Source organism: Ixodes scapularis, unplaced genomic scaffold, assembly GCF_016920785.2.
Source record: "Ixodes scapularis isolate PalLabHiFi unplaced genomic scaffold, ASM1692078v2 PGA_scaffold2__306_contigs__length_199485367, whole genome shotgun sequence".
In the NCBI taxonomy this organism is placed as follows: Eukaryota; Metazoa; Arthropoda; class Arachnida; order Ixodida; family Ixodidae; genus Ixodes; species Ixodes scapularis.
In genome coordinates this window covers 62,924,232-62,946,892 of record NW_024609857.1, presented here as the reverse complement: position 1 = coordinate 62,946,892, position 22,661 = coordinate 62,924,232, and the positions used below count along the sequence as shown (strand labels likewise).

At 45.0% G+C, this 22,661-nt stretch overlaps 2 protein-coding genes across 3 annotated transcripts in view; one reads left to right on the top strand and one right to left on the bottom strand.

Annotated features, from left to right (window-relative positions):
- LOC8035331 (S1 RNA-binding domain-containing protein 1) overlaps positions 1 to 11,808 on the top strand; it is a 70,636-nt gene extending 58,828 nt beyond the window's left edge. Inside the window, exons 15-20 of one of the 2 annotated variants that reach the window (XM_029992299.4) lie at positions 1,311 to 1,417; positions 1,820 to 1,996; positions 3,842 to 3,952; positions 8,288 to 8,373; positions 10,643 to 10,741; positions 11,527 to 11,808. In XM_029992299.4, the coding sequence (XP_029848159.2) occupies positions 1,311 to 1,417; positions 1,820 to 1,996; positions 3,842 to 3,952; positions 8,288 to 8,373; positions 10,643 to 10,741; positions 11,527 to 11,783 (837 nt within the window). In that variant the 3' untranslated portion in view covers positions 11,784 to 11,808. Of the gene's footprint in view, positions 1 to 1,310; positions 1,418 to 1,819; positions 2,047 to 3,841; positions 3,953 to 8,287; positions 8,374 to 10,642; positions 10,742 to 11,526 lie in introns of those variants that run through there. The other variant, XM_029992301.4, reaches the window with a different exon arrangement.
- The window catches only part of LOC120835975, a 387,414-nt gene that overhangs the window by 291,380 nt on the left and 73,373 nt on the right, over positions 1 to 22,661 (bottom strand). The window lies entirely within an intron of this gene.

The following is a 22,661-nucleotide window of genomic DNA, read 5'->3' as shown; positions in this document are numbered from 1 at the left end:
CCAGGATTTTGTTTCGGCGGGGGGGTGGGGGGGGGGGGGAGGTGTTCCGGCGAAATAGGAAATTTTGGGGGGGGAGGCGGAGGAGGAGGAGGAGGGCTTTGTGTGAGCGCCCCCTCCCATTTTATAAAAATTTAATATTTTTGTGGACTCCATCTTGAATATCATTCCCGAATCCAGTAAGGACCCCCTCCTTATTTCAGTTATATACATAATCTCTAAATTTGGAAGAGACACTTGCTCAATATTCTGTGTAGTCTAGCAGATATTGGGGATATGTTATAAAGAAGTTACACTCTGGTCTGCTCTTTGCTAGTTCCTTGGATCTGGAGATTGTTGGACGACTCGGTTGTTCATGTCAGAGACTGCCATGAAAATGTATAGGGTGTCCTAACTTCTCACAGGAGCAGAGCTATGCCTTGAAATTTGACAAAGTAAGATCCACCACCAACATACATCTTCAATAAAAATTTTAGCTCTTGAGGGCAGTAAAACGTGCCAATTTTTTTGCACGTTTTACTGCCTTCTTTTTTATTAGATGCACTCTGGTAGCAAAACACTTTACTGAGCATAGAGAGAAGTTAGTCTTGAACCTCTCAGACTAGTCCAACAAAACAGTGGGTTTTTGGGGACACACACTGGCTAGCCACGCGAATTGGTACATTTAGAAAGAAGAGATGGTGGGCACTTGCACCAACATAAGTGCATGCTCTGTATCGTCCTCTAGGCAGAGGTTCCTCTCTTTCAGAAAAAAAGCACTGGCATATGTTGAGGCTGTTGCAGTGTAGCTGTGTTGAGATGGTGGATTAGGTATCGCAAATGGTTGTGATGTCGTACAGCAAAATAGACAAATGTCGCGTTGTGTCGGAGCACCATGTCATATATTTTTAAGGGTTTGTTTTTATCGATTTGTGACAATGGTGACATCAATCAATTTGATTAGAAAAAGAATTTGAGCTGGTCTCAATCGTTTTTGTTTATGCATTGGTCACACACGAGCAGCTGATGCACGTTTCAGCGAGGGTCAGATGAATTGAAAGCTAACCATGCGTGCAGGCTTACAGTGAGCATTTTCACAGAAAAAAAGCCCTCTAAATGCTTCGTTCGCACATATTCGGACGTATTTGACAATGTATGTTTATGCTAAATTTCAAATTTTGCCTGAGTGAGCACATATCAATGCTAAACAAATAACTGTGCAGAAAAAAGGAAAAATAATTATTTTGGACGAGGAAAGGTGGTGCATTTCTGTGTCCATATTGATTCCGACAAACGACATGAGCAGCTCGACAGTGCGTCATTAATCGTTGCAGCATGACATTTCGGAGAGTGTCCTCAAGAATGCCCTGGAGGGAGTCGTGGTGGAATGCGTGAGCTTCGTCGGCGTCGACATCAACGTGTGTCCTGAAACGATCCTCAGGTACCTGCCTCAAAGGCTTTTGCCACTGTCGTTTTGCATTTTAGTAGAAACGATGCAAGGCAACACAAAGAATCTTAATTGCCTCTTAGCGATTTGGGTTGGCGCAGAAATGGCCGAAAAAAGTGCCCTTAGCCCTCAGTTTTGATGCTGGAGTTGCCGATAGGATAAGAACAGGGAGGTCTTTCAGATGTCCCACCTGCATTGCGAGTTTCATTTCTTCAATAACACTTGGGCGTCTTGCTAGCTTTGGGCGCACACATGTGGCCAACGCACGGCGGAAGACAAGAAGCTCGTGCTGATGGCCGGGCATCCGAAAGAGATGCCTCATTTTTCCCGTTGGCAATCGTAGGTATTTGCATACGTGTAGTTTATTCTGGCCACTCTCTCGTCTCCTCGCTTCAGGAAAGTGTCGGGTCTGAATACGGGAACGGCCAAGAACATTGTGGAGTGGCGCGAGACCCACGGCCCCTTCAAGAACCGGCAGCAACTGCTGAGCGTCAAGCGCCTGGGCAACAAGGCTTTCGAGCAGTGTGCCGGCTTTATCAAGATCTTTCCCAAGACTGCGAGGGCCACCAAAGGGTGATTGCACGATTGGAGTGACCAGAAAGCGTGGGCACCCCTTTTTGTGTGTGTGTGTGTGTGTCACCCCCATCATTCCATTTCTTTGTTGCCTCGATTCTTTTCTCCTATCCCACCGTTCCTTTCCTTCGGCGCGGGATATCCCGCCGGGACAATTGATCTTGACTTGTCTTCATTTCTTCGTCTCTCTGTCTCTTTCTATATACATTTGCCAAAATATCTTTCTGCCTGGAAAGAATTCCTTCTCTTTTCTTTCCCTTTTCGCCCTCGCCTGTACGTCATCCTATACATTGTCCTAAACTTTAAAACATGTATAATCATTACTCGAAAACGTTTAACCCGCAGGACTTTAATGCTTTCGCTTTCCTACACGTTAGCAGTCTTAAGTGTCCTCCTGTAATTTTTGTAACTTATCTGGCGTTCAATATATACGTCAGTGTAGTCTAGACCTTTCTTGAAATTTGATTCTCAAAATGCCATTTGCATTTCCTAAATCCCCGGCTCAGCAGCTATTTCTAAAGCACATTGAAATGGGGAGAGTGTCCCACACTGCAATGCACCGAGAGATACTGGGGTCAGATACCAGCGGCGGCGCACGGGGGCGGACTTGTCAAAGACGCGTCTGTAGAAAAGAGTTTTGGAGACAGAACTAGACGTTTGCTGGGATTGATTGGTGGTCACTTGTGGCCACACCGGAAGCGCAGAGTGCATGTGCATGTTCCCCTACTTCCTAGTGGTGCCTTCTGTTTGTGTCAGACAAGCAGCTAAAAAAGTTTACTCTGGATGGTGCTGCATGGTGAGAAATTGCTTGCAGAAAAATGTTCTGTCGTTTGTGCTCATCACTGGCCACTCAGTTATCAATTTCATTATGTTGCATGTGTCTGGAACACGTCCTAAACCGTGGGTGGGATTAAAATAACTTTAACTGTACTACTTTTTATTTTGAGCGTGCACATTTCGCTCTCCAGTGGCGTGAAATTGTTGAATGAGATGGCCAAATTTGAGCCTGCCTCAGCTCGAATTTGGTTTTTCAACAGCCTGTGTGGTGGGACGATGATGCATATGGGTTGCTATAGAAGCTTTGAAACAGCTCCCTACCTTATGGGCACTTTCCGACCTTAGAAAAACTGTGTGGTCCATAATCGTGTATTGGGTTTTGTCCACCACTTGGAAGAAGCAGGTTGCAGCAATGTTAGGTTAAAAGTATAAACTTCTTTTTGACTCTCCTGCCAAGCTGGCAGGAGAGTCACATGCACAAATTAAATGGCCCGCAAGCGAGGGTTAGATTCTAATTGTAAAATAAATTTCTTTGTGAACTCGATCTGCTAGAAACTTGCATCTCAGTATATCCATGTCTGCATTATATTTTTGAGGTACGGTAATTTGTGCATCTTGCTCTTTTTCTTGTGGTTTTAGTTCTCTTGCAGTTGGCATCGTGGAAAGTATTTACCTTTTCTTTTTATCCTTATGCTGTGGTCAAGGCTGCTGTTTCTGAAGAATTGCAGCCTGAACCCCCTATCAAACTAATCCTTGCTAGTTTTTTTTTTTTTTTTTAATTTTTTATGGAAGTTGTTTTCATAGTTTATATTTATATCCCAGTGTTTATTGTACAATTTACTTGCATTTTTTGTTGTAGATGTGATGAAATGTGAAGGAGTGTGTACTTACTTACTTTTGTGTGCTCCTTCCTGCGAAAATCCCTAAGGGATTGGCAGTATTTTCAAATAATAGTTTATCTGAAAAAAGTCTTGAATTTGAAATTTTGAATTAGAACTGTCAAAGCAATCCTTGTCAGTTGCAGTCAGTGACAAACGAAAATAAGGTTTGCTTTCATTTGTTTCAAAGGAATGGTTCAAGTGTGCCGGCCCAGAAACAGAAGTCTAAGAAGGTGTCCGATGAGTTTGATCCCCTGGACATGACCATCATTCATCCGGAATCATACAGATTTGCCGAGCTGTGAGTTGGCTCAACTTTGTGGCGCAGTTTGTCTGCGTTCCGATGTGGTAGAAGCTATTTGTGAGGTGTATGAAGTGTTGGTGGTTATTTTGGCACTTCCCCTTGTGTTTGTCCCAGTGCAATGAACTGGATAGATGAGATAGAACAGATGGAACGGCTTTATTCCATGGTAGTTGAGTAGCAAAGAAGGAGCGGTCTGCTATTTATGTTTGTCTTATGAACAGCTTGTCAGGAGGTGAAGAAAAATTGGAAAGGGCAGCGAGGAGAGGGTGTGATGCATGATCATTAGTGCACCCAACGCAGGACCTTGTCTGGGCTACTGTGCATGCGGTTGGATTCAATAGTTCAACATTTCAACTTTGCCAGATGGCTACATGGTGACTATTGCACAAATATGTATTGGGGCTCCTACAAGGTGGAGTCCCTTCTGTCGTAAAATACAGAGGAAGTGCTGATGCCTAAATGAGCTAGATAAACAAATTTTTTTAGAATGTGAAAACCGCCAAATTAAATTTAAAAAATCTATGGTGCTGTGTCCTTCAGCATTTTGTCATATCCCCTTCTTTGCAAGTCCTTCTGTATTTGAATTTGGGGCACATTGCATAAACGGCGAGTGTCTTGCCTTTAAGATAGGATAGAAAGGAAAAGGGCCTCAGGCCGTCTCTTAGAGCAGGAGTTGTTAAACATTTTTTAAAGCATGAGATGCTTTTTATATGACTCATTGGTCGGAATTTTCATGTCGGCGTCCTCTCGGAAAAACAAACTTCAGTGACTGAAGTGAAAAGAGCATACATCATCCATACAACATACAGCACAGCATTCATTTCAATAAAGAACAGGCACAATGCAAGCATCCAAACCAGATAATTGATGATAAGGCGCTTCTGATGACAGTGTGAAGCACATAGCGCTCCCCGCTTGCATTTCTTGGTAAAGATTGCTGTTGCACAAGCTGCTGTGCTGCTGTGCAACGTCAGCGTTTGAAGACTTTCATATATAAAAAATCTTTTGGTACAGTTCATTTACTTTTCTTTCGTCAGTCATTTGGTAAGACCCTTTTGCTGTTTACAAACATGAACTGCCACTTGCGCCCCAAGCGACTTCCGGTTGCATTGTCTTTGCAAGCCTGTTGAGCTTGCTTATGTCACCAGTGCTAGAAAGCATAAATGCTACACTGACAACAAAGTTGGAGATTTAACGAGGGCCTTTGGCTGTACAATATTGCATCTTGGTGGAGGGGCAAGTTGGCCTACAAGAATACCCGAAACATTTTACAGATCTCACACTCCTTCGTTCTTTTGGCGTTCACCTGGGGAAGTGGTGGTTAAATTTTTCCTCTACATTTCAAGCAGCGGTGTTAAGGTGGCCTTTGTTCATTCTTTTTATAAACCGAAAGTTCTCTAGGACGTCAAAGGTTGGAGCACCACCTGGTGGCATTTGCCATAAAAAAAGGTCTCTAGTAGAGTAGGCATCGTTGCAGGTGATACCATAGCTTCGCTGTCCAACCCCCTCCACAGCGTGAATTGGAGCCCCAACGTTTAGAACGCAGCTCTTGGGCACCCGTTTCCGGCTTGAGCGGTGTCGCCATCAGCGTAACCGTGGTGTCACATGATTCCGGTGAGTTCCCGTGACCCCTGTGAGGTCATGTGACCTCGTGAGGTCATGTGATCCCCGTGAGGTCATGTGACCCCCGTGAGGTCTCGTGACCCCCACGAGGTCACGTGACCCCTCAGTACCCCTTCCCTCCTCCTCCTCAAGAGCTGCGCTCTAATTTGGTGTTACAGGAAGTTGTAAGTAGTGATGGGACGAATCACCGGAGATTCGGATTTGGACAGATTCGGAAATTTCCTAACTTCCCGCGACGAATATTCGGCGGATTCGGAGATTTGTCGCTGGTTGCAGACGGCAGCATGAACCTTGTACACCTCGCGAATGCGGTCAGTTATGCTTTTCTTAGGTACTGTTACTGCATATAGCCAGATTTCGTCTTGTTTATTTCAACGTATGGTATGTACTAAACTGTCATTCTGAACCCTGGCACGCGGCCAGGTCCAGCTGAGCTGAGCCAATTGAGCTGATCGGTGTGGTTGACATAGGCCTAACCTATGCACGGTCTCGTTTTCTTTGCAGTTTCGCGGTAATCGGTAAAATGTACCGAAACGCTCTGGTATTATACATAATGTGGCTCAACGTACAATAAACATATTCAGGCAAGGAACTGTTTCGTCTCCTTCTCTAGAGCTGCGTATTTCTGTACCTGTAAGGCACGAGAGCGAGATGAATGTTGCTCGTCACAACTTCGACCACATACCGGCACCGGTGGTGAAGAAAAACGTCGCACTGTCGTTTCTCCGTTCTCAGCAGCAAGTTTTGTATACGTGAACTTTATTCAATGAAATAGAAACACAACACAGGAGTGTCCAACGCAACTTCATTATTCGGAATAGCATAGCATTAACCAGGAGTTTGAGATTGTTTCCAATGTTCCGGTGGCAATACCTCAGTGGACACTCGCGATCGTTGGAGATAATCGAATCGAACATACCCACTTGTGTGGTGTGCACCACTATGACAGTAGTTATGGGCACGAAATGTGTCTGTACCGAACAGCACGTACGGCATCGATCTCTTGCGGCGATGAAAACATGCGCTTGTATTTCCACGTGCGTGTACCAAGCATGCCTATTTGGGTCGTAATCCGGAACCGAAACCAATTTTCCCGCGATGTCTGGCTACCGTTCTCGACAAAAATCCAAAATAATATAAACAAAGGGGAACTTTTTTTTTTATTAGTGTATTACAGTATTACATTATTACAATATTATTTTGCACACTTTGTAGACTTTAGTGAATTTAATATCACGAAAAGTTGAAACACTCATCAACGTGACTTGGCAACCATGGCAGCGCTTTGAATCTCTTCAAACTTTTCCGAATCGCTTGAGATTCGGCTACTTTTCCGAATCTTTCCGAACCTTCAGATTCGGCTCCGAATCGCGATTCGGATAAAGATTCGTCCCATCACTAGTTGTAAGCGGCTATCATTTTTCAACGAAACCTCCCAACCCCAAAATTTTTTCTGTCCGTCCGAGCATTTGGATGGATGGGTGCTTTTCTTTTATGATATACTAGTTTAATATCATGAACTGGTTAGATCTGGACATGAAAAATTTTAAATTTCGTAAGTTTACTGTCATCTACTATAAACCCCTCTCTCAGCAGTGGTCTTGATTTGTCGAAACCTCTTAGTATTTTATATCAGTTCTTTTTGCAGGTGGACTAAAGTTTGCAAATGGTAGGCACATTTAAAAACTTGGCAATTTGTCGGAAATGTTTTTTTATAGTAGTTTTATTAAAGTGCAAAGGTGGCAGAAGCTCTTAGGACTACACTGATAAGCCAAAGCATTATGACCACCCACCTAAGTCCTTGGTAAGTGGCCCGAGGAAGATTGTACCAGTTTTCCAAGCACAGGTCGCGCAATTCCTGTAGATTACGAGGAAGTGGTTTGTGATCTCTGAGCCGGTGCCCCATCACATCCCAGATGTGCTCCATGGGATCGATGTCTGGTGAGTTAGGTCGACAAAAGATAAACTGGAATTAATCATTGGGCTCTTCGAACCGCTTTAGCACAGTTCTGGCCTTGGCGCGTCGATTGTTATCCTGTTGGAAGGTTCCAGTTCTAAGGGGCAAGACAGACGCCATGAAGGAGTGGAACTGGTCGGCGTTGATGTTGACATAGTAGACAGTTTTCATGGTATGCTCTACAATAATCGCTGGTCCCAGGGGTGCCCACAAGAACGCCTCCCAAAGATTAATACTGCCACCACCAGCCACCATCCGTGTCGGCAGATGGTACATGACGCGGACGGCGTGTCAGCTTGGCAAGCTCATTCCCACAGCTTAGGGGTAGTCTTAATATTTTGACTGACCAGTGTATAATTCAATAAGAAGCCTCCTGCGATGTCTCCGCCTAGCAGCTGGCGTTTCGCTGAGCGGGCTAAGGTATTTAAAACATGTATCCTTTATAGCAAAATAGTGAGTTGTTTGTTGGAAGAGGTTTTCATCTGTATGGAACATGCTCAAGACACCCAGTTGCCTGAAGTTTTTGCAGTACTGTCATCAGAGGCCAAAATTAAAGTGATCTGAACTGGCGGATGTCACGCTGAGGTGTCACGAGTTTGGGCAAAATTTTGCGTAACCAGGCTCAACATTATTACTATTATTATGATTATTACCGTGATCTTATCTCTACTTAAATTCACATTTAGCCGCCACTGTCGTTCTCATGCGAAAGGGTCTCGTGTATACATCAATCGGTACTTCTGTTTCCCCAGGCTCATCTGCCACCTGAAGCTAAAAAAGGAGGACATAGGGAAGCAACACTTCATTGAAACTGTGAAGCGGGAATCCTCAAGACTAGGTGAACACATGTTTTGGGCATGATCTGCCGCAGGCGCTTCAGGGTACCTCCAGCATAAAAACCCACCGCTGCTGCTTAAGCTTGAGGAGCGGTGGTCAAGTTTGGTGTGAAGCTAACTTTGCACGAGATTCGCCACGCTAAAAAGTCTGGCCCTTTCTGGGTTTGCTGCAGACAGATTGGAGACATTTAATGAGTTGATGGGCTTGAGTCTGGCTGTGTTTTAAAGGCCGTTAGATGTCTCAATGGAAACAATGTGCCAGTACGATGAAGTTGCAAAGGTTAACGTTACTGACAATTCTGAGCCAGCCACTATGGTGCATTCCGAACTTCCACGGCAGTTGAGTTTGGTCGCAGCAAGATTTGGAAGCTGCAGACAGCTTCTCAAAGTGACATTCCTTTCCCTCAGAAACGTTATCTGGTATTTGGGAGAGACTGTTGAAAAGGAGAGTTGAAGCACAGTCAGAATGTAAAGAAAATGGGATGCTTGAATTTTTTGCATGCTACTTTTGCCAATATATATTTGTATGATTTCATGTGTGGTGATATCTTTGCTGAAAATATTTTGGATTAGAATGAAAACAAGACTTAGCTTCAAGGTCCCATCTCATCATTGGAACCTAAGTTCAGTCACTGAATGTGCTCCCCTTGAACAGTTCGGTATTCCCCAAAAATTAAACCTTTTGCAATGGTACCGAGTGCTAACTCATTTCTCCCATCTAACTAATAAAGCAGTCTTTCTTTTAGTGCCCATATGATAGGCTCCGGTTTTCTAGCAGCCACTACCATAAAATTGTGGACTCATTTCTTGTACATTCTGTATCAAAGTTTCTGCACTAAGTTCTAAACTAGGATGCACATCTAAGAAATCACATTGGTGACATCAATGTTACGACATCGAACATGTGAAGCGCTGCCCGTAATAGTTGACTTCAGCTAGCCCAGACACACCAGTGCTAAACGCAGGCCACTAGGTGCCCACAGCCTCATTTCTAATCCTTTCAAGGGGTATTCATACGAAGGAGAACTCCACAGACGAATGTCGTGACGTCAACAGCCCACGAAATTTCATCCGCAGCTCTAGCAATCACTCGGACGGCGGGGAGTGGCGGGGAGCCATGAAGGATATCAGTCTTACCATACAGATTTAGCGGTCACTTTCTCGAGTACAACGCAGCTATATGTCGTTATGGCAGCAGTGCTACTAGAAACGAACGGCGACGACATTCTACTTGCTAAAAGAAGGTGCTGGGTGAAAGGTTTGATGCAGAACGAAGAACTTAGGATACAGAACCAGTCGTACAAAGAGCTTCTTGAAAGCAACACTGCCGAGTATCGAAAACTCTTTCGGGTGCCCCACGACGTCTTCGTTGAACTACTGGCCCGCATCCGTCAGCGAATGCAAGAAGCAGGCAACAAACATGAGCCATTCTGTGAGGTTCCGATAGTGTTTTTAATGTCAGCAGTTGCAGAGCGCATATATGCATTGAGCAAAGATGTCACTCACCCAATGTGTACGGCACAAATTGCGGGAACTGCGCTATCATTTATTTGGAAATTTTTTCTTATATCGATGCCTTGATGGCTGTCTTCGAGTAGAGATCTCTGGTTGTGACCTACAACGCCGGGAACTGCACATCGAAAGAAATGGAAACGAATAGGGAGTCGTCACTTAACTTTGCCATTTCACGTGGGACTACAACAACAGGAACATCAGTAATGGCGCAGGCGATTCCCTTCAAAATGTTGAAAAGAGCGTGAAGGCTTGTGACCAGACGAGGCCAAAGAGTATCGCTAAAAGCAGCAAAAAGCTAACTGCTTTGCTGCCCACCAAAGGAGCGTTTGTGCTGACAGAACGAACCCTCCGCGTGTTGGCCAAGAAGGAAGAGGATGGCACTATGAGGCGTTCAGAAGGGATGACGTATGTCTCACTAGATGCACGCTCCGCGGAGGAAGGTGGCGGATTTCTCCTTCGTGTGAATACTCCTTCAGGAGTGAACAAAGAGGTCCAAACACGAGCCATTTTCGCATAGGCTGCACTGGCTCACCAGCAGAATAACAGCCCCACTAGAAAAAGGGAGAATCAAAAAGGTCACAATTTCAGGAGTTTACTACTTGGTCATTGTTGACGCTGTGGTATTTCAAAGTGGTGCCACCCAGTCTGATAAACGTGAAGCGGTATTCTGATCGTTTTGACATAGGTACCGTAGGTATCCCACAATGCCGTACGGTGTTTTTGTGGAGCAAAGGTAGCTTTTGATTTCTCTTCTAGGTGTGAACCACTTTGTAAACATTCTTGGAGGAAGCGTTGCAACCATGAGCCTGATCATCGACGCACTTCAGCAGAACGTTGAGTATGACATACGGTCAGGTAAGCTCGATTTGGTTGCTTTGGTGATATTTGACTCTGTTATAACGAGGGCACGGGACATTGTGCACGTCAAGCGAAAGATCTGTTGCTGAGGGTAGGCTTGAACCCACTGCAAGCAATAGCCAAGCGGCACCTTGCACTGTTTCTAGCTGCAATATGAATTAATGCTGCAGCAGCCTGTGACAAGCAGTGGCTACATCATGCATTTTGGTATCGGGTTCCTATGTTTTCCTTAGTACCCTCAAATGTTTCCTGAGCTTTCCCGCTTAACTATGAGCCAAGCACCCCCTAGTATCTGCATTATTGTTTTAAGAGGTCGCTAGGGATCCGTGGTGCTTTGAAACACCACTGTCGAAGCCGGGAGAAATTCTTCAATTTTCGCTGGACATCAGAAGGTTTGGTAACCCCCAGGTTACACCATCTAGCCACCAGCAGAGATAATCCACAGAGCCTGGAGTGCATCCAGGAACCCTTTTGTGACAGGGTTCCTGCAGCACCTAGGTTAGTTGTCAGTGAAGACAATTCACAAAGCTTGTGCAAACCACAGGCTTTGCGAGCTGTTTTCACCTACGGTCCGACAAGGCCCCCAGTACCTCCTACTTGTCGCCGGCGTGTCCTAGATCCCACAGCAGAAAATACTAGTAACCATTGGCAAAGCTTTTACGCTCGTAACAGCCAACAGTCGGCGATAAGGGCAGGCACAGTACGAGCTCTCGCTGTAAAAGCATTACCTGTCAGCGTCATTTTCCTTTACATCGAACCGGGTCCTGCCTTTCTCTTAACAGAGCAGCACCAGCCTCTGTTCAAGAGTGGTGTCGTGTCCCTCGACGAGATCGAGGTAGGCCAAGAGCTGACGGGCAAAGTGAAGAACTGCACCCAGTTCGGGGCCTTTGTGGACATTGGGGTGGGCAAGGATGGCCTCATCCACTGCAGCCAGATGAACGGACACAGGGTCAACCTTGGGGACCGCGTCACCGTTCTGGTGGTCAACCTGGAGCGCTCCAGGGGACGCATCGGGCTCAGGGTCATTGGCAAGGGCTGATTCGAGCGACCTCGGGAGTGAAAGAAGGTCGTCGGAGGTTGACACCATCTAGAAGGACGACCGTGTCCCGTTGGTGCTGACTCGTGGCAGCTGTTGCGGCCAAGTGTCTATGTTTTTAATAGGAGTGTGGGAATACCGGTTTGAATCAAATAATACCGCGACATTCATAACCTTCACAGTGGGAGGGAAAGCCATGGCAACCGGTTTCCTTAACTGGGTTGAAGCTAGGGATGACGCAGTACCATTCGATTCGAACCTGTATTTGCACACCTCTTGTTTTTAGTCATTTGAAATAAATTGGACACACACTCTACATACCAGAAGACATCATGCTGACGCATATCTTGTGTTTAGAGTAACCCGAAGCGAATGTGAAAACGCACTCTGAAATGTCACTTGTCTGTTTTCATGCATTTCTGAATGGGAAATATTGTAGTGATGGGTAGAATGTGGCGATCTGTTAAGTGTCCTTTCAACAATCTTGAATGTTTTCTTTGTTCATATAATGTTTTTAACATTTATTTTTTTATTTAGTACTTGAAGCATAAGATGGTGCTGTCGAGTTAGCACTTTGTCAATTTATGCGTATCAATGTGCATTGAATATTTGACAATGAAATATGCTTTTAAAGTGTATCTGCAGCCCGACTGAGGCTTGTTGCAGAGAAAGCGCTGTGCCGTGTAACTGAGATTTTGGTTGGATATCCTAGGATTACCTTGCAAAATTAACCTTAGTCTTGTGTTGGGAGATGCCAGATAGATGCTTTTTGGCACATACCTAAAACCCCCAAATTATATTTGAAATTAGCTAGTTTTTAAATAAGCTTGCAGACAAATTTCTAGTTATGGGTCTAGTATTTCCTGTGGCAGTGGGGCATAGAAAGGGAGCAAGTAGTTGTTTAATGTGGAAGTAATCAGCATATTTTGTTTAGGCCCTCATTGTTGCTCCAAACATAAAATGAAAAATGTATCAATTATTTAAATTTCCTTGATAAAATTCAACAGCTTCCTGTATTTATTTTTTTTTTTTTTGTGATTCCACATTAGGTTGTTTTTTTTAGAAATTTATGTTATTTCTCTACTTGATTGCCAAAATTTAAGGCATAAGTTCTTGTTTAGATTCAGTCTTGAAAGCTTCAAAGAAAAGGACACCCTCAAGACATGGTCTCCAATGGTAATAGCTGGTCACAGCTTATAGTGGTTGGGTGATGAAACCCAGCCAACGTTTTAACACTAGGCTGGAGGCCAAGCTATGGAAGAGAAAGAGGAATACTACCGTGCCATTCAGAAGGTTAAAGTTTTAAAAGTATTATAAACTTCAAATCGCTTTTCTGTAACAGTCTTGCCCTGTCTACGAGTCATTTTCTTTACTTATGCACATATGTATGTGTATCAAGCGCTTTATGGAAGGTGCTTTTCAATGTTTGTTTTTATGTTTCCTTAAAAAAAAAAAAAAAAAGTATGAACCTCATGCTCCTTGTGATCGCAATTAGATTGCGTGGCAGCTGTATGTGTGTGCTAACTGGAAGAGTTCATGTTTAATTTTTTCCGTCTGGAGCTGTTTCATGAGTGACGAATGTACCTGCTGTTTCGGCTGTGATCCTGAATTGCTTAGCAACTTGTTTTCATTGTGCATACCACGTAGTGTATCTTGCAGTCATGCTCTCATCACTTGTAACTGGCTATGTGTGTGAATTTGGAGTTTGGCACAATTATAAGACATCGAACAGAAGTGCTGACCAGCAACTCTGTCTACATGTTGCTAATGAAAACTGTTCCTTTTTTGCAGGTGGTCTTTAGGGAGGCTTTTCTCTTAAGTTATTACATTTCACAGTAACTTCTCTGATGAGCTTACTGTTACTCTATCTACGACCTGTGCTGTCGTCAAGCAACTGATGTACATAGTAGGGCTACTAGGCACTGGGCCTGTATTTTTTTTTTCTAATGTAGCCAGTGTAGCCTGTTTTAGGGCTGCCTTATCTATTATACCAATGCCACAGAGGTTCTACCCTTTCATATAATGTTTCGGTTACATTCGTAATCTTGTTTGGTTCCTGCATATTTGTTCACCTTCAATAATCCTTTTTGAGAAAAAAAAAAATTGAGATGAATAAAGTTACTTTATTGTGCATTCTGTATGTGCATGCATATGTGTATGTTCCTTTTCTCATGCATATGTGTATATTCCTTTTTCTCATGGTAACTGGTCCTATATACTGATATTCCAGAAGAAAGCGGTGGGCCTCCTAAGCAAGCGGCAACTCTGGTAACAGCACTGATGCTATGGTTCCTGTAACGCGTCTCCAACTGGTGTGTTCACCACGTCCAAATAAGTGGTCCCTCGATTTCCATTTGGTGGCGTCATCGAAGTATCATGCTCTCGCCTGTCGCAATCGTGACAGTGTCCCAGCAGCGGGGATGGATGTGGCAGATGCCAAGTTTCATCAGCTAGTAATGTGGACGCCACGACTGCAGCGGCACTCGCGTTCACTCGTGCTTTTTGCCTGTATTTCTACGACCAATCGCCAGGACCGCGACACGTGACAGTAGGACACTCGTGCTTCTGTGATATCATTTGTTGCCACTTGGGGACCCCTTTTGATGTATGGGTGGTATAGGACGCTAAACACCAGGTGGGAGACGCGCTCCAGGTACCATACTGATGCGAGTATCCAACATTTTTCCAAACTGCACTCAAGTGCTCACCATGCTCTCTTCTACTTTTGTCGCCACTTTTTCCATTTTGGCCCTTCCTGCTTGTACCATTATTGGTACGCAGTATGGAATAAATAAATGAATGTGCTCGCTTAAAAATTTGTAACTAGTAAAGGAAGCAGTATTCACTTGCAGGCACAGTTGCTTGCATCCATTCTCTGGTTAATTAATCAAGGACACCATTATGCGGTGTCTCGAGTGACAGTGATGGAAGTGCTGCGCTAATTGACCTTTTTCAGAGATCGCTGGGCGCATGCGCCGACTCTGAGAGAGAAGAGGAAAGGGAAAGACGCCATTTTTGGTGGCTCTTTCGCCCGCTCGGTCGCTCAGACAGTGCTGGTTATGCTTGACTCCTGCGGTATTCTCGCGGCTTGGCTTCATGATCGTCATGCCTCACCACCGCGCAGCAGAAGTTTGCACAAATAGAAGCAAACGCTGTTAAAATGCCAAATTTTATAAGGTTATTGTAGCCTTTGGCGGGTGGTGCACAAAAGCACCCGATGTCTAACACTCCGCCGTTTTTGCCCTGCTTTCAAAAGCCCATGACGAGAGTCCCCCGTGCCAGGTGGCTGGATCATCAATGTGACGGCGGGACTTTCTGCTTTTAACTAAAATACAGTAAATGTACATCATGATGATATAGCTGAAATTGGGGTAGGAAAAGGAAAACGCAAAAGGACACAGGAAAAGAACAGGCAACGTCTCTTGAGACGTTGCCCATTTTTTTTTTTTGTTTTCCTTTTCCTATTTCAGCCTCGGGTTTAATAGTTGAAAATGAGCGTGTTGGTGAATAGATACGAATACATGAAAGGATAAAACATCAAGGACGGGGACGGCTACAGGACTTCTTGAAAGAAGTACTCTTTTCGTCCCTGTCCTCGATGTTCCATCAAGCTTTCATGTATTCATATATCAAGTATTCCATCATGTTAACCTTACATCAGCTCGCCTGCACTCTGATCATTTTTTGTTAATAATAAACATGCAAACGAGGTTGTGTGACGTAATCATGCCGTACCCGGTGCTCAAATAAAAAAAAAATAACAACAGAAAGCTTTCCGTTCTTCAGGCGTGCGCTATACACATTCGCGTCTTGCCACGTTAAAAAAGCGACAAAACATTTAAAGCGAGCGAAACTGATTTAAGCATTACGGAGACAAAACGTTGATGAACTTTTTTGGCAACCAACCGTGAACCCCCCTGTTTGCTGGGCCCACTTTGTCAAAGGTTCGTAAACGTGCCAACTTCAAAGATGGATTGTTTCTAACATACCGTTCCTTACTTTTTGGCGGTGCAGGCAATCCTTCGCGACATCAAGACGGCCCGGATTTCGCACCATCAGAGTTTGTTTACACATTCCCGAATACGGCAATGTCCCGTGCCCTCACGCGGTGCACAGGACGGGGAAGTGACGGACGGGATAAGCTTGAATAAATTAAGCGATCAAAGAGAGGAAAATCAGCTGTTTGTAGTGGCCGGGTCTCATAAACGGAACTCACAAGCTCCGCACAAGGTTAATGGTTGGGTCGGTATCCAAGCTTGCCACCATTACTTTCTTTACATAACACTCTGCGACTCTGCTTTGAAATCAGACCCCTTTTTTAGCTGCTTGCAAGACGCGACACCGAAGTGACGATGAAATGACTCCGAGTCGGTGGTAAGAATCGATCTGGCATCGGTGGTCTATCCATCCCTGAAGGTATAAAAACGAACGAGGTCCTCTGTATCCTAGACATTGAGTTTTGTTAATCCTACAGGTCGTTCTCAGCCATTTCGAAGAAAATATGCACGCGAAGCGACGACAGAAAGACACGTTCGGATTGGTGAAGGACGGAACAACGCCACCAGAGAACACACGTAAACACATGAACCGGGAGACAAGCCAGGCCTGGCGCGGACGACGGAGAGACGGTCCCAGAGCCACCAAAAGTGTTTCGAGCGATTCCCGCGAGGGCGCGCCACGATCGTGGTCAAACTCTGAAAAAGGTCAATTGCGCCATGAACGAGTCTGCTATATCTTGCGTCAAAATTCCATTTTTTTTTTTTTCTAATTGCGCTACGCCTGTGCCAAGATGGGCTTATGACATGGGCAAGTAGAACAAGACGGGATAAGCTCTAATAAGCGCTTGTCCTATATATGTTTACCGTTTGTCCTTTGCCTTTTTTTTTAAATTATTTTCGTGACGTGTAACCAATCAACCCAACGGTTTATTATGTTGTATTTCACAGCATCTCTACTCACTGTAGGTTGTTTCATTTCAAGTTAGAGCTTAGTCGAAGGCTCGAACAAATGCAGCCACGAACACATAGTAAAAACGCCATTCATGGGGCATTCGCTGCACTTGATTGGTTTAGCCGATGAAAGAACGCGTACAGGAAGATGACGAATGCCACGATGTCGCGCCTTGATGCTGTTTGATTAGTCCTATTGGCTCGTAACTTCGACTGTAGCGTTAAAACGAAGCATAGAGATTGCTCGTCAACCGAACTGCTGGTTGGTTGATGTGCTGGCGGGCCGACATCGTCTAGATTTCCATGCGATGTCAGGAACTAAAGTCGCGAGAGAACTTTGCAAAATAGTAAGATTGCGACTACTGTGGCAAGAAAGAACCAGGGTCTTGTACCCTTGATGAGATCACTCGGTTATCAAATCTGCCACGTGCCTTCGTGCCGCGACTGCTGACGGCAACGTGGCACTTGCGCCGCTGGTGTCAAGAGCCTTCACCGCCTTTCACACCAGCGTGCGCGCATCGAGCTTCAACGCTTTGCACCGGAGTGCTAGGTGCAGCGGCTGACATGGGTGAGCGCTCAGGATTATTACAGGCCGACCTTCTTTGTCTCGACTGTAGGTTGATCTCTAATTTAAAAGAAACAGACGAGAAATGGAGAAGGAAAAAAACGCGGGCATATATTTGAATACTTACGGTAATCACAGTAGGTCCCGTGCAGCTGTTGATCGAAAAAGCGGCGACTTTCACCTCTGGTTCCAACGGCGCTAAAGAGCAGTGTCACCTTATTTGTGGGTGGTTTTTGCAGTTTATGACATTAAGAGTCTCGAGTTTGGTAGGTTGATAAAACTAGGGGGACGCGTTTTAATGGATAAACGTGTTTGGGGATATGGTGCTCTTACTGGCATTTTACAAAAAATATGTTTACGGGCTAAAACTGCTGAAGGTAAAATGGGGAGGCAAGAAATTATTTATCCCGACTGAAGTTTTGCGCTATGATTCGTTTTATGACCATTTCTCGATACCCGTTGTAAATGAAATCAACTCTGACCAAAGCCTTATTTTTAAAAAGAAGGCTCCGTGTCCCATTTGCGCCCTATCTATTCTTATCACAAAAAAAAAAAAGTAATGATATGCTCCTGTACAAAAAGGAACCCTCGATCGCTATCATAAATAAACTCATTTAGAGATGCAATCGTTCTTAACAGATGTTGGCATCTGCTCCAGGAGTTTCAGTGGCTGCTCCAAAACAATAATTTACCTGCTACAGCTCATGCTACAAAAGGTCAAATGAAGCTTCCATCCCAGAAGTAACTTCACGAGTGTTTTAAAGGGATGCTGAACCGAAATTTGGATTTCACAAAATAAGCTTGCAGAAGGGTTCAACAGGGCGCCATAAACCACGAAACATCACTCATATTGCCATATCTCGAGCGGATGGCCGGATTTCTGGAAAATAAAGGAGCGAATGAGGGAGAATGGTGGCGTCATCTTATCGCAGAAGAGTTGAGAAGGAGGAGAAATGGCCTCGTTCCCCTTCCTCTCCGCGCCCTCGCGGAGTTAAAGCGAAAAGAGGAGGAAATGAAAATCGCGAGGTCACTCGTCTTTTCGGCCTTGTGCAAGCGCACTCTTTTACAAAAATACGATCTTTATGAGGGACGTTTTGGGATTTGTAGCGTCCCGCCTATCGATTCTGCGTTTTCTGAAATTCAATGTTCGGTTCAGCATCCTTTTAACACGAATGCTTGTCACTAGTCATGGAGGCTGCTTCCCGTAGGTGTGTCGGTATTTAATTTAGCTTATTCTGAGCCAAAGTGTGAAATCGCCAAATAAAATTAAATAAAAAGTTTTACCCAGAGCGGCCACGTTGCGAGAGGAAACCATATGTGTAGACCTCGGTGTTGCACCTTTCGCGCGTTCCGCTCTGCGATTGTTCTCCAAACGCACCAAGAGAACCCTTGAGCGGTAGCGAGTTAAAAATAAAAAAATTAATCAAAATAAGTTTGTTTGTTTGTTTTTTCGGAAGAATTACAATGCGCGAGTAAGGGGCAAGTGGATACCTTGAGAAAGCAGAACAAAACTCCGGACGTCCCCCAAGGAAAATCAACCCATGACAGAAACAAAAAAAAAAAATTATATACACCAGAGTGTGTGTGGGGGGGGGGGGGGGGGGGGTATATTTATATATTCCCATCCCTCGCCCCCTTAATTTTTCCACTGCTGATGATGCCTAAACAAATAAAATAGTCCTTCCGACAGAAACGCGTCTAGCGCCTGTTCCTCGGTTGCCGTCCGTGTGCTCTGCTGATGTCTCTTCTCAGCAGGATACAGGTGCACTGCTGAGAAGCGACATTGGCAAAGCGGATACAGGGCGAAGAGTGTGCACTGTGCGGTTCCATTCGTTTCACTTAACGGCAGACCGTAGAGGACTCTTAGGAGCCATTGAAGCCAATCCAACGCCATACGGGTCACGTGACTTTCGGGAGGGCCGCAACGAGGTGCTGGGTGCGCAGTCACGCGGTACGTTTACAGCGCTGGAGCGGCTGGAATGGCTCGTGGCATTCTCTGCGGTCCGGCGTACTGCCACTGCCACTTTTATTAACGTCGTACTGGCACTTTTATTAACGTCATCGAAACATATACTAACGACTACAGACACTCCTGGACGATTTGAAGTTTTAGGGTTCAACGAAACATTATGCAAATTGAGATAACTTTTGTACGTAGGTAACACTTTAAATGAGAAGATTTGACAAATCTCCATTCCGGGGAGTTACGTCAGTTTTTAGCGCACGAAGCACCTCTCAATAAGGAATATAATGAACGATTCTTGTTTTCTTTCCCTGTGTATGATCTTAAATTTTGATTTGAAGGATGTATGGCTAGATGGAACTATAAGCAATTGAGGCAGCGGCGCCACGTAATCGGCAGTGATGATAGTGGCGTTGCAACCTTTGTGCCACGATGCGTACGACTGGCTGAGTCGCGGCCACGGCCACTCCATTTCTCTGCGCACGAAAAGTAGCGGCCGTGCCCGTCCAAATCTAGCTGAAGTCATCATCTCAAGTAGCACGAAAGCTACGAGACTTTGTCCACTGTGGCTTCGGCGGCAGCTCATTGGTTGTCTACAGAGAAAGAAAAAAAAAGTGTTTGTTTATACAGCGTACGTGAGTCAACTCCAGTGGACGTCTCATGTCTCCGCTGTGGATGAGAAATTTAGCCAGTGAGTACCACTGCTAGCTTCACGCGATAGTGATGCACGGCCGCAGGCCGGTATAAACGCTTTGCAGCAGCTGTGCATGGGCGCCGCCATAACTGACCTTCAGTTTTTGTTTCTTCTTATTACATTTACTTCACTTCATCATAACCACAGCAGGGCAGGTTATTGATATTTTAGATTGTATTGCGTCCTTCTCCACAGCCTTGGCCTCTGTGGAGGCTTGTCAACGCTCGCTTCAGTGGCTCGGCATATGAAAAAGGCAAGAGAAGGTCAGCAATGGTGGCTGTAATTTTGCGCGTGCGTAAAGCGTCTATACGATGCTCATTCAGGTCGAAAGGGGCGGAGGTGGTGGTTGAACCTAGGAATTTTGGGTTGTGCAGCGCGAGCTTTCGCTCCACGTGCTCCTAGCTGCGGAGCGTTAATAGACTCGGCCGAAGATCTCTTTCGTTTCTTTAAAAACTGGACCACCAAACCCCCCGCCGCCGTTCTCCATGCACACCGCTGATTTGCACGGAAAAATCACAAACATACACTTTCTATGGGTTTTCGTTTGAACCCCTATTGACACTTGCACTGGGAAAGTTGTTAAGAGGACGATTAGTTTGATCAAGTTGTTTACGGAAAGCAGCGAAAGTAGCTACCACGCCTCCCCGAGTTGGTCACATGCGTGCAGAAATAGTGCGAGGTCATTTTGAACTTTAGTTTTAAATTTCGCATGCATATACAGTATATATATATATATATAAAACATACGACCTGCACATTTTTTTATAATAATGCTACACTGTGTACAAGCTCGAATAAAAGAAGTGTGAGTTTTCAAAAAGCGAGCCGGTGAATTGCAAACGCGACTAAAACCTGACACCACGGAGGAAGAAGTAATGAACATAAAAAGGAGGACAGCATGCATATCCAGGGGCGGATTTAGAGGGGGGGTCCGGATGTCCTGACCCCCCTCTTAAATTCGGCATGTGTAAAATTTAGGGCGTGAAACGAGGGAGAAGGAGTTCCTAAACAAATGGTACGCTGACCAACACCTGACCCCCCACCCCCCCTCTGGAAATTCCTGCATTCGCCCCTGTGCATATCATCTGCGTGCGTATGTTATTCTTTTCGCATCTTGTTCCTCCGTCTGTGGTCTCAAGTTTTAGATAAACTTAAGCTCATTGAATAGCTTATTGACAAAGCGCTCTTTGTAGTCAATGACACGGAGAGAACGGCAGGGAGGAGCCTCAGCTGCACTGCCTCCTGCCCGAGCTTCCCAACCTTCGACAATGCTTCAGCGTCTCCTGCACTTCGAGTGCCCTCAAGCAACCAAAGCACGGCGGAAGGCATGAACCGCGTGCTGGAGGTCGAACGTTCGAAAGATACGCCCTGCTGTTTTCATTTTGTGAGGGACTATGATCAAATCAAACGTTTCCACTGTGCACTTAAGCGACACTTCTGTGCAATTCGTGTCGCTGCAAGGAACAGTAGGCAGGAATGCGACGTAGCCCCTTTGTATAAATTTACTTTCACGGGTGACCACCGAACACAATATTTTATTACCGAAGTTAATGCTGCACATGAGCACATGCCATCGCACGGGTAGTTCCGACGATAGTCTTTTAGCGGGCTGAAAAGAAAAGGATAATATCGCGTTCAGGATACATGTGCAGCTATCGGTACACACGTCAAAACAAATAAATAAAAAAAAATGGCAGCAACGCCCCACTCGTGAAACTCAACTCCTTCCCCGTAATGTTTCAGTTGTACTTACAAGAGTTGTGCTACTTTCACGGTCTACAGTCTCACTAGATGACTGTTGACTAGCAGTTTTCTCCTGAAAATTGCACGCGGGGACCTTGGAAATGCGCGTGTAAAATGCGAAGTTCGCAGAATTTGTTTTTTTATCGATGTTTGGTTCAGTGAAAATGAAAAATAAACGAAACTCAACTGCACCACGCCACTGCCTACCGACAAACATGAGATTCACGCTAGTTTTCGGGAAGCCTTTCTAGTCTGTTCAACACGAAGTTCAACCTGCGCCATTCCGTAATTGGTGTGCGAATACCTCTTTGTAGTGGAACACGACTTTCCATGCTTCTTCGAAAATGGTACACACGACGTAGTCTGTGGACGCAAAACCACAAAATAAGCTTCGTTTTCATGAACGCGGTGAACTCGGTGAGTACGCGCTGTTTGCGAGGGCTGGTGCCTCCCACAAGCTGAGATGTACGGGGGTCCGCGAGAAAACCGAACCCTCTTTTTCGCACCGCAAAAATAAGCTAGACATTGTGGAGAGCCTCAACTCCGTCAAAATATAGCCTCAGCCGTATGAGCAAAATGCCAAAGTTTCAGCGCCAACAGTTATCTTATTCAAAAAGTTATAAGTGACTTTCTGACATTTTCAATAGGAAAATGGCGCCGATTTTTGCCCGTTTTCGCTTTCTGGCGCCATAAAGAGCTCCGTAGACCGACATTTGTTTATTGAAAATTTCAGAAAATCGAAATGAGTAAGATAATGGTTAGTGCTGAAACTTTGCCACCTTGCTAGGAACGGCTGGGGCTACGTTCTGACGGAGTTCGAGCTCTCCGCGATGTCTACTTTATTTTTGCGGTGCGAAAAACAGGATTCGGTTTTCTCGTGGACTCCATGTGTATATGCGAATGCGTGTAGAAATGATGTATCCAAAATCGGAGTCGATAATTTTATCCGAGTCGATCGACACGGAAA